The following is a 14,706-nucleotide window of genomic DNA, read 5'->3' on the forward strand; positions in this document are numbered from 1 at the left end:
CAAGGGTGGAGATGGCTGAGGGACCTATCCACTAATAAGCAGATAGACTCAGTCATTCAGTCCTTAAGTTTTTCACTTACTTATTCACTCATTCATTCACTCTTCCACATTTCATTAACACTTTCAATCACTCATTGATTTATTCATGAAGTTATTGATTTATTCATCCACTCATCCTTTATTCATTCTTTCACTCATTTATTTATTATTCACTTACTCACTTGTCACTCATCCATTCATTTCCTCATTCAGCCATTCACTAATTTGTTCATTCAGACTTGTCCTAAGTCAGTGACAACCCAGTGTGGTTAGGAATGTGATGCGGGAAGCAGGGGGCTGTGAAAGCCGGGAGGAGGCATCTGGCCAAGTTCAAAAGTCAGGGAGAGTTTCCTGGAGGAGGGGAGGTCTGAGCTGAGACGTGAAGGAAGAGTCCATTTGAGGGAGCCTGCTGAGGGAGTGGGAAGGGAATTCCAGGAAGCAAGACCTGCCTGTGCAAAGGCCAGAGGTAAGCGTGAGCCTGGCTCGCGTGCAGAGAGCAAGGCAGAACATGTCCAGAGAGGAGGCTGAAGACATGACCAGACTTTTAGGCGAGGAAGGGCCTTGGATGCCGGGGAGGTCTGGATGCTTACAGTTTAGCTGGGAGGGAGGGGTCCTTGCCCTGCTCCCTGTGTCCTTCCCTTGACCTTATCCCTGATTTCCTCTCCAGGCATGGGTCCAGGAGCGGCTGCCACTGGCCATGCAGACAGAGCGAGGCAGTGGTTTGCAGGCCGTCCAGCAGTACATCAAAAAGAACCAGGTGAGCAGAGCCACGTCAAGGGAGTGGGTTAGGACACATTTGGATACAAATGATAGAAAACAGCTCAAGGTGGTTAAAGCCAAAGAGGGGAATTTATAGGCTCTTGTAACGGCGGAGACCGCGGACCGCAGATAGATGCATCAGGTGCTTCCAAGACGTCATGAATCTCTCATTTCCATTTTTTTTTTTCCTGTTAGCTTTGTTCTCAGGCCAGCTCTCCTCTCCTGCTGGTAAAAGAACTCCAACAGATTCAAGTTTATATCCCACCAGTAAAACTGAAGAGAATTTTTCTCTCTCAGTAATTTCAGCAGTAGTCCCAGGAATAACTCTTTTGGGCTCAACTTGAATCACATGTCCACACTGAACTAATCATGGTGGTCAGGGATTTAGACAGCTCTGAATGGCCTGGTCTGGACTAAGGGCTCGCCCTTGGAACCTGTAGGTGGGGTCAGCCTTAACTTTATCTGGGCTGAGATGGAGACAAGGGGATTCCCCACATGAAAATTAGGGTCCTGTGACTAGAAGTAAGGACACTGGCTACTGGGCCACGAAAAAGAAAACAACAAACCAACAAGAACCGCAGACACCTATAGGGAGAGAGGACAGAGATGATCGGAGGGCTGACACCTACACCGAGCACAGTGGGGGGCTTCTGAGCCGCTAAAAATCTCTGGACCTTTATTTACTTCCCTGAGACTCAATTTCCACATCTAAATAAGTAGAGACTTGGTCTAGAGCCGTGGGTCTCCAGTTGCTTAGGGAACCCTTTTGCAGAGGAACCCAATTGCAGAGGAACACTTTGATCAAAGCCACTCTCTCACCAAAGCCCAAAGTAAGACATATATAAGAGGAGTAATAATAATACAGTGATGGGACCTCCCTGATGGTCCAGTGGTTAAGACTCTACGCTTCAAGAGGGAGGGGATATGGGAATATATGTATACATATAGCTGATTCACTTCGTTATACAGCAGAAACTAACACACCATTGTAAAGCAATTATACTCCAATAAAGATGTTAAAAAAAAAAAGAAACTCCCATCCCCCCCCAAAAAAAGACTCTACGCTTCCACTGTAGGGACACGCACAGGTTCGATCCCTGGTCAGGGGAACTAATATCCCGAATACCACGCGGCATGGCCAAAAAATAATAATAATAATGATAACAATAATAATAATACATCGATTAAAGACTTACTGTGTGCCACATACTGTCCTAGGGGGTTATATCAGTTACTTAATTTAATCTCCACAATAACCCTGTGAGGTAGGTATTGTCATTACCACCTTTTATTTTATTTTATTTTATTTTATTTATTTATTTTTTTTTTTGCGGTATGCGGGCCTCTCACTGTTGTGGCCTCTCCCGTTGCGGAGCACAGGCTCCGGATGCACAGGCTCCGGACGCGCAGGCTCAGCGGCCATGGCTCACGGGGCCAGCCGCTCCGCGGCATGTGGGATCCTCCCGGACCGGGGCACGAACCTGCGCCCCCTGCATCAGCAGGCGGACTCTCAAACACTGTGCCACCAGGGAAGCCCCACCTTTTATTTTTAAAAAAATCTAAGTTGGGAGAATAGGGCATTGAAGGATGGTGGGAAGGTGAGTACAGAAATTATTTTGGAAAGATTCGTGATTATGCTGCACTTGGTGGAATTCTTTAAGAGGCTGAAGTTTTGCTTTGAGTTTTGTTTTTCTATCTTGATGAAAATACTCCTGGCTGTCAACAGTGTTGGGAACAAACAAAATTGGCCCATCGTTTTCACAGTTGAGGAAACTGATCAAGGGCACTTAATGCTTATAATTGGGGGAGCTCAGCTGTGTGTGTGAGAGAGTGTTGGCTACCCAGGGGCTGTTAAACACATACTAGCCGCTGGTGTTGATTGAGCACCTACTGCCTGCTGGACACGGTTCTAAGTGCTCCACAGGACAGCAACCCCACAAGGTAGATATTAGGGGGCCACCACTAGCCATGTGCCTTCAGCAAGTTCCTCAACCTCCCTGTGCCTCAGTTTCCTCATCTGTGAAATGAGAATGAGAACGATGTCTGGCTCCTGGCGTTGGAGTGAGGAGTAAATGAGTGGCTGCAGGGAATTCCCTGGCAGTGCAGTGATTAGGGCTCTGCGCTTCCACTGCGGAGGCACAGGTTCGCTCCATGCCATGAGGTGTGGCAGGAAAAAAAAAAAAGAGTGGCTACATTATGCAAAGCCCTTACTTAGCAAAGTGTCTGGCAGGCGCTTGGTGTTGGCTATTATTATTAACTCCATTTACCAGTTGGGGAACCGAGGCATAGAAGAGGTTAACTAAAGTACTCAGCAATTACAGAGCTGGTGGAGAGAACCTTCTGGGGGTGACAGAAGAATTCTGTATCCTGATCTGGGTACACAGGTGTATAATGTGTAAAAATGTGTCGAGCTGCACCCCTAAGATTGGTGCACTTCACTGTATGTAAATGATACGCGTGTAAATGATACCTGTGTTTAGGTCTGTGTTGCAGCCATTAAGGGGGTAATCTTGCAATCACCGGTCATCTTGTTTGAGAGCAGAGTCTCTGGACCCAGCCTCCTGTGTTCAAATCCTGTCACCCCCTTACTAGCTGCTTGTTCTCTGGCAACATACTTCACCTCTCCGTGCCTGTTTTCCCACCTGCAACGTGGGGGTGGGGGGGGATGAGTGAGCGAGGAACCGCAAAATGCTTAAGTGGTACCCGGCACGTGGTGGGCCATCTGCGGCTGTTTGTTCTCCTCTCCTGGGCGGCGCCAGTCGTGGAGGTGCCCTCTGAACGCTCCTCTCCACTCCCACCCCCAGGGCCTGCGGCGGGAGATCCAGGCGCACGGGACGCGCCTGGAGGAGGTGCTGGAGCGCGCGGGCGCCCTGGCGTCGCTGCGCAGCCCCGAAGCTGAGGCCGTGCGCCGCGGCCAAGAGCAGCTGCAGAGCGCCTGGGCCGGACTGCGGGAGGCGGCCGAGCGGCGGCAGCAGGTGCTGGACGCCGCCTTCCAAGTGGAGCAGTATTACTTCGACGTGGCCGAGGTGGAGGCGTGGCTGGGCGAGCAGGAGCTGCTCATGATGAGTGAGGACAAGGGCAAGGTGCGCCCGGGCTGGGGGTGCGGGGGGGCCTGGGGGCGCTGGAGCCCGGGGCCGGCCCCTGCCTCCTCATCGCGGGCGCCGTGTGCCCCCAGGACGAACAGAGTACCCTGCAGCTGCTCAAGAAGCACCTGCAGCTGGAGCAGGGCGTGGAGAACTACGAGGAAAGCATCGCGCAGCTGTCGCGCCAGTGCCGGGCGCTGCTGGAGATGGGGCACCCGGACAGGTGGGCGGGCGGGGGATCGGGGCCACGCAGGGGCGCGGGGCCGCTTCTTAGGGAATGATCCAGCAGGATCTGGAGCTTCGCTGTTGGAAATTGGGGCAAGACCAGGATTGGACATTGGGGTGGGGGTGGGGTCCCTCACTGCCCCGGGCTGGTGCTTTCGGATTTTGGCAAGTGGCTGGGGGCCGGGAAGAGAGGAGCGCTGCGCAGGGATGTTTGAGGGGGTGGGGCCGTGAGCACTAGGATTTGAGTGTAGGGGAGGGGGGTGATGTCTAGGTCTGAGGGGAGAAGTAAGAGCTCAGGACAGAGAAGGGTCCTCTCCCTAGGACAAAAAAGCCTGGAGCACTGGGATTGGGCATGGCCTGAGACCTCTTGGACAGCGGGTCATATGGCCTCCCTGAGTTTAAGTGCAGGGCCCACATCTAGGAGGCTGGGCCGAGGGGTGAGATCTGAGACAGAGGCACAGAGCTAGACCTCTGTCCGCCTGAGCCTGGAGACTGGGACTGGAGGTGAGGTGGGTTGTCTGGGGACCCAAGTAGGGGGTCTGGAGTCCCACTCAGGTCGCTGGAGGGGCCAAGTGTGGGACCACGGACTGGAAGGCTGGGAGGGGGTGGAGGGAGGGGGTGATGAGCTTATCAAGCTTAGGAAAGCAGAGTTTTCCCTGAGCGCTGAGATGCAAGTGCTGGGTTGGCTGCATCCAAGGCTTGCAGAACAGAGTCCCGCGTGAAGGAGTCTGACGGGACTCAACCTTGCCTGAAGGGTGGCCTGCCTGCAGGGTTGCACAGCTCTGCCCTGAGCTGGGGCGGGGGGTGGCAGGGGGTCAGAGCTCTGTCCTGGAAGTCTCAGGGGGCTCCATCCCTGCCCCTCCCTGTCCCCCAGCAGCGAGCAGATCAGCCGGCGGCAGTCTCAGGTGGACCGCCTGTACGTGGCACTCAAGGAGCTGGGCGAGGAGCGCCGGGTGGGCCTGGAGCAGCAGTACTGGCTGTACCAGCTCAGCCGCCAGGTGGACGAGCTCGAGCACTGGATCGCAGAGAAGGAGGTGGTAGCTGGCTCACCTGAGCTCGGCCAGGACTTTGAGCACGTCACGGTGAGCAGCATTAGGAAGGAGCAATGATCCAGTGGCCGCTGATGTCTGCTACTAAGGTTCTCTGGGCCTCAGTTTCCCCATCCATCATAGGAGAATTGTAATAGCGCCACCGCATGGCTCTGTTGAGACACAGATGGATTAATATAACGTAAAGCCCTTAGGACAGTGCCGAGCACACACAGGGCCTAACACAGCGTTAGTTATTATTCTCGTCGTCTTATTTTTATTCTTGTTGTTACTATTATCGCTACAGAATGAGCGCTCAGTAAGTGTTGGATATTTTTTGATTGTCTTCATGAGTGTTGTTACTGTTCTCACCTGCCACAAGATGGTGGGCTGGAGGGGGCCGGCGTGTACGGCACCTTTGCCCACGCTGGGGCCCCCATTTCCCGGTGGCAGGTGCTGCAGGAGAAATTCTCGGAGTTCGCCAGTGAGACCGGCACGGCAGGGCGGGAGCGGCTGGCGGCGGTGAACCAGATGGTGGACGAGCTGATCGAGGGCGGCCACACGGCGGCGGCCACCATGGCTGAGTGGAAGGACGGGCTGAACGAGGCCTGGGCCGAGCTTCTGGAGCTAATGGGCACACGGGCCCAGCTGCTGGCCGCCTCTCGGGAGCTGCACAAGTTCTTCAGCGATGCCCGAGAGCTTCAAGGACAGATCGAGGAGAAGCGGAGGCGACTGCCTCGCCTGACCACCCCGCCTGAGCCGAGGCCCAGCGCCGGCTCCATGCAGCGGACCCTGCGCGCCTTTGAACATGACCTGCAGCTCCTCGTGTCCCAGGTGGGGAGCTGGCGGCCAGGAGGGACAGGTGGGAGGGCCTGGACAGTGTGACCAAGGGATGGGGGCAGCAGAGCAGGCAAAAATCGGGCTGTGGACCACATTGAAATTAGTGGTGAGATAGATAGAAAACAGACCACGGAACAGGGAGAAATCACACGATGCGGCAGGTGGAAAACGGACTGATGGCATGCTGCGTAGACTCAGACAGTGACGGAAGAAAAGTGGTATAGCGTGCCTGATAGAAATTAGACGGTGTTTCCAGTGGAGATTGGGCAGGGGTTCTCCTAGAAACTGTTACCCAAATCCAGATGGAGAGTCTAAAAGGAATTGCGAGGGCATTGAGAGAAATTTGGCTGTGGGGCAGATAGAAATTAGGCAGCAGGTCTCTGACAGAAATCACATGATTTTCCTCGAAGAAATTGGTGGGTTTGGATTTAATGAATGGAAATCAGAGCTAATAGGAATCAGGCAGTGGGTCTGATAGGAATTAGGAGGTGGATCTGAGACATCACATGGAAATGAAGCTGTGGGCCTAATAGGACTCAAGCAGTAGAACCGAAGGAAATTGGGTTGCAAGTCTAATGGAAGGTAGAAATTGGACAATTATTGTATGTGCATCGTACAGATGACTGTTAGAAATCAGGCAGAGAGACTGATAGTGATTACATGGTGGGTCTGATACAAGTATGGTGGTCCCGCCAAAAGAAATCAGGTGGTTGAGCTCGTGGAGAGTGAGCAGTGGGTCTAACACACACAGCAGAACCAACGGAAAGTGGGCAGGAGACCTGATAGTAATTGGATAGCGATTCTGAAGGAAATTGGGTAGTAGGGAGTGGGTCTGAAAAAAATGGAGTGGAAAATATTGGACAGCATGTCTAATAGATGTCAGGGTGGAGGAAGGGTTTCCTGAAAGAAACAAGATAGAGGTGGGCCTGAAAAAATGAGGTGGCAGACCCAATAGAAATAGAGCTCTCAGACTAAAAGAAATCAGACAGTAGACTGAAAGAAACCTGATGGTAGGTGTAAAAGAAGTCAGAATGCAGGTAAGTCAAAGAAACATCAGGCAGCAGACATGAGAGAAATACGGTAGTGGGTTTAAAAGAAGTCAGAAAGTGGGAAAGTCAAAAAGAAATCAGGCAGCGGATAGGAATGAAACCCAGTTGGAATCTCAAGGGTGCAGGCTCCTTACTTCTTTAGGCTCTGCATCCAGCCAGCAGATGGGGGAAAGAGAGGGTGGAGCCTGGACCCCGTGGAGGGCTGGTGCTCGACGTGGCATGCCCCTCAGGTACGGCAGCTCCAGGAGGGGGCAGCCCAGCTGCGGACGGTGTACGCGGGCGAGTACGCGGAGGCCATCGCCAGCCGGGAGCAGGAGGTGCTGCTGGGCTGGAAGGAGCTGCTGGCAGCCTGCGAGGATGCCCGCCTGCACGTGAGCTCCACGGCTGACGCCCTGCGATTCCACAGCCAGGCCCGTGACCTGCTCTCCTGGATGGATGGCATCGCCGGCCAGATTGGGGCAGCTGACAAGCCCAGGTGCCCCTCATCCCACCTTGGGCTTCTTACCTGCCTTTGGGCAGCAACCCCCAGCCCATCAGCAGTCCCCTTCCCATAAAAGAAATCACAATAGCCAATACCTGTGTAGCACCTCTGCCTACCATGCACTGTTCCACATGCTTCTTGTGTTTTAAGACCCCTTGTCAGGCCTGGCATTGGGGCTCAGAGCACAGTGCATCCTCCTGCCTTTGTGGAGGGGTCGCAGCATGGAATGGGCTGACTCAAGATAGGGACAGGGAGGTGTACTGGAGGCTTAACCTAGTAGGCACTGATTTATTGCTCACATAACAGTTCGATATAAGTATCCAGCAGAAGCCTGTCCCACGGTGATTGGGAGCCAGTGTTCTTCCATCATCAGCCCTGGGGTGATTTGCTGGACCTTCTGCATCCAGCTACAGATGAGAAAAAGAAAGTGAGAGGATACCGTGGGAGCTTTCAGGGATTAAACCTGCACTCATGTTCTGTTGGCTCAGTGGTCCCAACCTATCTGCCAGGGAGGCTGGGAAATGTTAGCCCAGCAGTGCGTCCAGGAAAACAAGGGCCTGGAGAGTGGTGGATACATAACATTGTTTTTGTGAACTGTAGGCCCTTGAGCCTGCGTTCGTTTACTCAGCAAATATTTATTGATGCCTACTGTACGCCAGATGGTGAGCAAGGTCCAGCCCCTGCCCTGATGCAGCTTACATTCTGAGGGAGGAAGCAGGCAACAGATAAGTAAATAAACAAACACGTGATGTTATTTCAGAGAGTAATAAAAGAAAAATAGAGCAAGGTAAGGGGACCTGAGTGAAGTGATCGTGAGTTGGGTAAAGTTCTGGGGGGAAGGGTCTTCCAGGTGGAGGGATCAGCAAGTGCAAAGGCCCTGAGGTAGGCTGTCGTTAAACATGTTTCAGCAAAGGCTAGGTGGTCCTTGTGGCTGGATGGAGTGAGGGGGGAGAGTGGGGAATGGTAGGAAATGACGTCAGAGGGGCCATAGGGCATGGTGAGGAGTTTCCCTTTGCTTGGAGTGAGATGGGAGCCATGGGAGAACTTAGGGCAGGGGAGTGATGTGATATGATACACATTTGAGAAAGATCACTCCAGGTACCTGTGACAAGTAGATGATGGAGAGCCAGGGTGGAAGCAGGTAGGCCAGTCAGGAGGCTGCCGCCATCACCCAAGTGAGAGGTGATGTTGGCTTGGCCCAGTGTGGCCGTTGAAGAAATGAGGCAGCATGATTGATTTTAGGAATTGAAAAACATCTTTTCATTATGGAAAATTTCAACTCTACACAGATGTAGCAGTAACACATAGGGAACCCACGTGTGTACAGTGAACACCTGGCCCATCTTCATCTATACACTCCCCCACGTCCCCTCCACCCTTGACGGAGTTATTTTAAAACAAATCTCAGATTTCATATCATTTCACAGAGTATGTTTTCAAGTTATAAATGTCCAGTCTTGACTGATGGATTAGCTTAAGGGGCTGAGGGAAAAAGAAGAGTCACGGATGAATGATGGGTGAATTTACTGAGGTAGACAGTTTCGGGGAGGGTACATTTGGGAGATAGGGGAGAATCAGGGAGATTGTTCTAGGCATACTAAGTCTTAGGTAGGAATCATTACAATGTGGGACCATCAGAAATAAATTTGGACATATTAAGTCTTTTTTTTTTTTTCCCCTGCACCGTGTGGCTTGTGGGATCCTAGTTCCCTAACCAGGGATCGAACCCAGGCCCTCAGCAGTGAAAGCGTGGAGTCCTAACCACTGGACCACCAGAGAAGTCCCTGGACATATTAAGACTTATAAAGCTACACTTGTTGACTGACAGAACCTTCAGAAATTTGGAATTTGCTTTGACCGTATAACAGCTTAGAACGGCACTGTCCAATAGTTATACAATGCAGGCCACAGATGTGAGCCACATATATAACTTAAGATTTTCTTGGGCTTCCCTGGTGGCGCAGTGGTTGAGAGTCCGCCTGCCGATGCGGGTGACAATGGGTTCGTGCCCCGGTCCGCGAGGATCCCACGTGCTGCGGAGCAGCTGGGCCCGTGAGCCATGGCCCCTGGGCCTGCGCGTCTAGAGCCTGTGCTCCGCAACGGGAGAGGCCGCAGCAGTGGGAGGCCTGTGTACCGCAAAAAAAAAAAAAGATTTTCTTGTAACCACATTAGAAAAAGTAAAGAGAAGCAAGTGAAAATTAATTTTAGTAATTCATTTTATTTAACCCATTATACCCCAAATATTGTTACTTCAACATGTAGTCAATATTAAAATTATTGAGATCATTTTACCTTCTTCTTTATACTAAATCTTCAAAATATGGTGTCTGCTTTACACTTGAACACATCTCAAGTCAGACCAGCCACACTTCAAGTGCTCACCTGCCACACATGTCTAGTGGTTACCATATGGGACAGCACAGCCTTAGGTTAGAATCATTGGTTAGTGGAAGCTTCAGAAGTATAGCTTTAGAAAATTAGAAAAATTGGATCTTGAAATTCTAGGTTAGAATCACCAAAGTGGGACATTTTAGCCCTCTGGGAAAGTTGGAATCATTGAATCAGTGAAGAAGATTGGCCCTTGAGAACTTGATCATGGGAGGGGGGTGTCCCGAGGTGGTGTGGAATCCCAGCTCAGGGATTTGGGCTTATCAGGAGCTGCGTACGTGGAGGGGTGGGGGAGGTCGAGGGAGGCGGCCCATGGCTCAGATTCCTACCCACCACCCACCGTAGGGACGTGTCATCGGTGGAGGTGCTCATGAACTACCACCAGGGCCTGAAGACTGAGCTGGAGGCACGGGTGCCCGAGCTGACAGCCTGCCAGGAGCTGGGGCGCTCTCTGCTGCTCAACAAGAGTGCCGTGGCTGATGAGGTGGGAGGGGAGCAGGGGTCTCCCTCTGCCATCTATGCCCATCGGGGTGGGAGCCACCCCTGACGCCTCTCCCTACCCGCCCGCCACTCCCAGATCCAGGCACAGCTGGACAAGCTGGGAACCAGGAAGGAGGAGGTGTCGGACAAGTGGGACCGCCATTGGGAGTGGCTGCAGCAGAGTGAGTGGGGCCCCAGACACACGTGGCTCAAGGGCACAGGGATATGCCCCGGCGTGTCAGGAAAAGCCCAGAGGGTGACAGTCATACTTTGCACACCCCATGGGTCCTCAGCAGCAAACATGAAGGCCTGGGAGGGTGGACAAGGGGGCTGCCCTATCATTGACTCCCTGATGGCAGACACCTAGGGGAGAAGCTGGTGCCCTCAGAAATAGCCCCCGCCTCTCTCCTTCCTGCAGAGCCCAGAGCGGTCAGGGCTGGGAAACCAGAGGGGGTGTGGAAGGCCAGAAAAAATAGCCAGTGCCCCTGTGAAGGGCCCACAGGTGCCCCCAGCACCCTTACCCCAAATGTCTCTCCTCAGTGCTGGAAGTGCACCAGTTTGCCCAGGAGGCAGTGGTGGCTGATGCCTGGCTGACGGCCCAGGAGCCGCTCCTGCAGAGCCGGGAGCTGGGGAGCAGCGTGGACGAGGTGGAGCAGCTTATCCGGCGACACGAGGCCTTCCGCAAAGCGGCTGCGGCCTGGGAAGAAAGGTTCAGCTCTCTACGGCGCCTGACCACGGTCAGCACCCCATTTCCTGCCCCAGCGCCGCTCCCACGGCTCCACACCCATCTCTCTGTATGAGACAAACACAGGGGCTCAGCGCTGTGTTGAATGAGAGCCGGGACACACCCTCATTGGGCTCCCAGTCCCGGGGGGGGGGGGGGGGGGGGGGACGGGGGTGGGGGGAGAGGGTTGAAGGGGGTAGGGGACAGACCTGTCACCTGTCACCAATGACAGTCCAGGGCTAGGATGGGGGAAGCACAGGGGGACATGAGAGCCCAGAAACACTTGTCTTGGCCTGGGGGAGTCTGATCTGAGACTTGAAAAATGAGAAGAGACCATTGTAATTAAAAGTCTTAAGGTCTGGAAGGAAGGAGGCAATGGGGGGGGCAGAAAGGCACCTAGAGAAAGTGATGATTTAGCCAATTCTTAAAAGAACCCTAGGTGTTTGCAGAAGATAGGAATTAAGCTCCTGGCAGAGACAGGCCTGGACAACCTTGCTTTTTCACTAATAACTAATAAACTAGATGGTGAGGCAGACGACCCAGAGCCACCTTCCTAGGCCCCGCCCCCACCCCGCCTTTCCGCCTGAGCCTGGCCCCTCTGTCCCCAGATCGAGAAACTCAAGGCAGAACAGAGCAAGCAGCCACCCACCCCACTACTGGGGCGCAAGTTCTTTGGAGACCCTACGGAACTGGCGGCCAAGGCTGCGCCCCTGCTGCGACCAGGGGGCTATGAGAGGGGCTTGGAGCCCCTGGCCCGCCGGGCCTCGGACACGCTCTCGGCCGAGGTGCGGACCCGGGTGGGGTACGTGCGCCAGGAGCTCAAGCCGGAGCGCCTCCAGCCGCGCATCGACCGGCTGCCGGAGGTCCCGGCGAGGGTGGAGCCCACGGCCCTGCCGGCTGCACCAGAGGACGCCGCGGAGACCCCTGGGGCCCCCGCGGCAGCGGAGCAGGTCCGGCCGCGGCCAGAGCGCCAGGAGTCCGCTGATCGCGCGGAGGAGCTGCCCAGGAGGCGGCGGCAGGAGCGGCAGGAATCGGCCGAGCAATCTGAGGAGGCTGCGCGGAGGCGGCGGCCAGAGCGGCCGGAGTCAACGGAACATGAGGTGGCACACAGCCTTACCCTGGGCCGCTACGAGCAGATGGAGAGGCGGCGCGAGCGGCGGGAGCGGCGGTTGGAGCGGCAGGAGTCCAGCGAACAGGAGATGCCCACCAGAGGAGACCTGGCCAAGGGGTGAGGCCCCATGTGCCCAGGGAGTGGAGGAAGGGGAACACGGAGAGCTCCTGGAGCCGCACAGGCCCAGCGGAGAGGGCTTCCGGGCTCAGAACTGCCTAGGGAGGGAGATACATTTGTGGCATCCGTTCTGCAGAGATGTAAACTGAGGCTGGAAGAGGTTGGGAGTCATTCCCACTATCCCACAGTGGCAGTGGCTTCCTCCAGGTGCAGGTTCTCTGCTACTGAGTTTCTGACCCCTGCATCAAATCCCCTGGATGACCCTGGGCAGGGATTTTATCCTCTCTGCATCTCAGTTTCTCCACTGGGCTAATGGTGGAACCATCGCCTCCCTGATTGGAGTTAAGACCCTTTATCACAGTCTCTCTCAACCTTATAAACTGGGTGCTGTAATCATATCCATTTTATGGATGGAGCAACTGAGGCTCACAGAGGGCAAGTCACTCAGCTTGGGTGAAGCATGACTGGAACCCAGGCCTTTCAGAATCCTGAGTGTGCTGTGCACATCACTTCAACCAGCTGTGTCCCCAGAAAGAGGCCTTTGGTCAAATACGTTTCAGTGACAGTGACTTCCTGACCCCTTTTAATTTTGTATTTCGTGAACATTGGCTGAGTGCCCACTCTGTGTGTAGTATGTGCTGGGGAGAGCAATGACCCAACCAGCTCCAGCCCTGCTTTCATGGGGCTCACAGTCCAGTGGGGGAAACAGACTTGTCACCAGAGAGTGTGACCCAGAATGATCAGGGCTGGGATGGGGGAAGCCCAGGGAGCTTGAAAGCTTAGGGGGTGGGTGGGAAAAGGCAACAGTATGTTCAAAGGCTTGAAGGCACCAGTTTGCATTTTGGTCTCTGTGTTGCTTAAAACTCAAGAGGGGAGAGAGGTTCCATCTTCCATTTGGCAGACATGTGCTGAGCACCTGTGGTGTGTAAGGCAGACATCTGAGACAGGCAGCTGCAGAAGTGGACAGGGACCCGGCATCTCAGGCTAAGAGGTTGAGGCTCCTCTGGCCAGCCAGGCTGGTCTCTGGGAGAAGCCATCCCAGTTCCATTGGGTCTTTCTGTGCCCCCCCCCCCCACCTCCAGGAAGGCCACCCTGGCTGACATTGTGGAGCAGCTGCAGGAGAAGGAGGCAGGCCCAGGGCTCCCTGTTGGGGTAAGTTGAGCCTCGGTGTGGGTGGGGGTATGGGGGCCCCTCTCCTCAGCACCGGAGTCAGAATCCCAAAAACACCAGTGCCTAGCCCTGCCCCCCTATCTGAACCCTGCAGAGGCTCTCAGGGGATGGAGAGGGCTCCCAGATGCCTCCCACAATCTGAAATTTTCTCCCTTCGAAAGATGAGGCCACCGACCTAAGAGACTCCTACCGCCCTACACACACACACACACACACACACACACACACACACACAAGTAGACTCCAGACTCTTCCCACATCTGTCCTGGACTTTTTCTCTAGCCCAATGGGGGTCTCAAATTTCCTTACGGACAGCCGTACGCACACAGGAGGCCCCAGATTCCTCCTACAAAGATGCTGGGACATCTACCTGCCTGCACTCCCTACCTCCATAGGTCTAACTCCCTTCCCCCTAAGATAGAGAGGGATTCCAAACGTAGGAGTCCTGACAGACCCACTCCCAAGACCGGGGGAGCCCTTAAGAGTTGGGCCTCCAACCCTGAGATCCTCCCATACTCGCCTTCAAGACAGATTGCCCTGCAGACAGATGGGACCCCCAGACCTGTGAGTTCCCCCAGACAGATGGCTCCCACACCCCACTATGGACAGCACCCCTCTTCCCCCTCCCTTCACACAGCCGTCGCTGCCTCAGCCTCGCGAGCTTCCCCCCGGCCGCCTGCCCAACGGGCTTGAGCCGCCCGAGCGGACACCTCGGCCGGACCGGCCGCGGGCGCGGGACCGGCCCAAGCCGCGACGGCGGCCGCGGCCCCGAGAGGGTGGTGAGGGCGGGGGAAGCCGGCGCTCGCGGTCCGCCCCGGCCCAGGGCAGCTCCGCCCCCGCGCCTCCGCCACCGCCCACTCATACAGTGCAGCACGAGGGCTTCCTGCTGCGCAAGCGCGAGCTCGACGCTAACCGCAAGTCGTCCAACCGGTGAGCGTGTGGGCGGGGCTTTGGAAGGCGGGTCCCAAGCTCAGGGTCGAATGAATGAATAAGTGGGTCTGAAGAGGGCGGTGGGGCTAAACTTTAGGGCGCCCAACGCGTGGCGGGGTAGGCGAGGCCTGAAAAGGGGGCCTTAACGTCAAAGAATCAATCAATGAACCGGAGGAGCGAGGCTTAAGGTTAGTGCGTCCAATGGGTGAGTGGGTGGAGCTTAGATGGGGGCGGGGCCTGAAGAAAAAGTTATTACTACCCAATCTCATAGCAACCAACCCA

At 54.8% G+C, this 14,706-nt stretch overlaps 1 protein-coding gene across 4 annotated transcripts in view; it reads left to right on the forward strand.

Annotated features, from left to right (window-relative positions):
* SPTBN4 (spectrin beta, non-erythrocytic 4) overlaps window positions 1-14,706 on the forward strand; it is a 73,098-nt gene that overhangs the window by 54,801 nt on the left and 3,591 nt on the right. For all 4 annotated transcript variants that reach the window (XM_079908651.1, XM_079908648.1, XM_079908650.1 and 1 more), the window contains 12 exons: window positions 707-796; window positions 3,603-3,881; window positions 3,974-4,104; window positions 4,984-5,188; window positions 5,588-5,968; window positions 7,254-7,498; window positions 10,238-10,376; window positions 10,470-10,554; window positions 10,913-11,109; window positions 11,705-12,324; window positions 13,407-13,476; window positions 14,132-14,424. In XM_079908651.1, the coding sequence (XP_079764777.1) occupies window positions 707-796; window positions 3,603-3,881; window positions 3,974-4,104; window positions 4,984-5,188; window positions 5,588-5,968; window positions 7,254-7,498; window positions 10,238-10,376; window positions 10,470-10,554; window positions 10,913-11,109; window positions 11,705-12,324; window positions 13,407-13,476; window positions 14,132-14,424 (2,735 nt within the window). The remainder of the gene's footprint in view (window positions 1-706; window positions 797-3,602; window positions 3,882-3,973; window positions 4,105-4,983; window positions 5,189-5,587; window positions 5,969-7,253; window positions 7,499-10,237; window positions 10,377-10,469; window positions 10,555-10,912; window positions 11,110-11,704; window positions 12,325-13,406; window positions 13,477-14,131; window positions 14,425-14,706) is intronic.

The sequence above is a fragment of the Stenella coeruleoalba genome (assembly GCF_951394435.1).
Source record: "Stenella coeruleoalba genome assembly, chromosome: 20".
Lineage (NCBI taxonomy): Eukaryota > Metazoa > Chordata > Mammalia > Artiodactyla > Delphinidae > Stenella > Stenella coeruleoalba.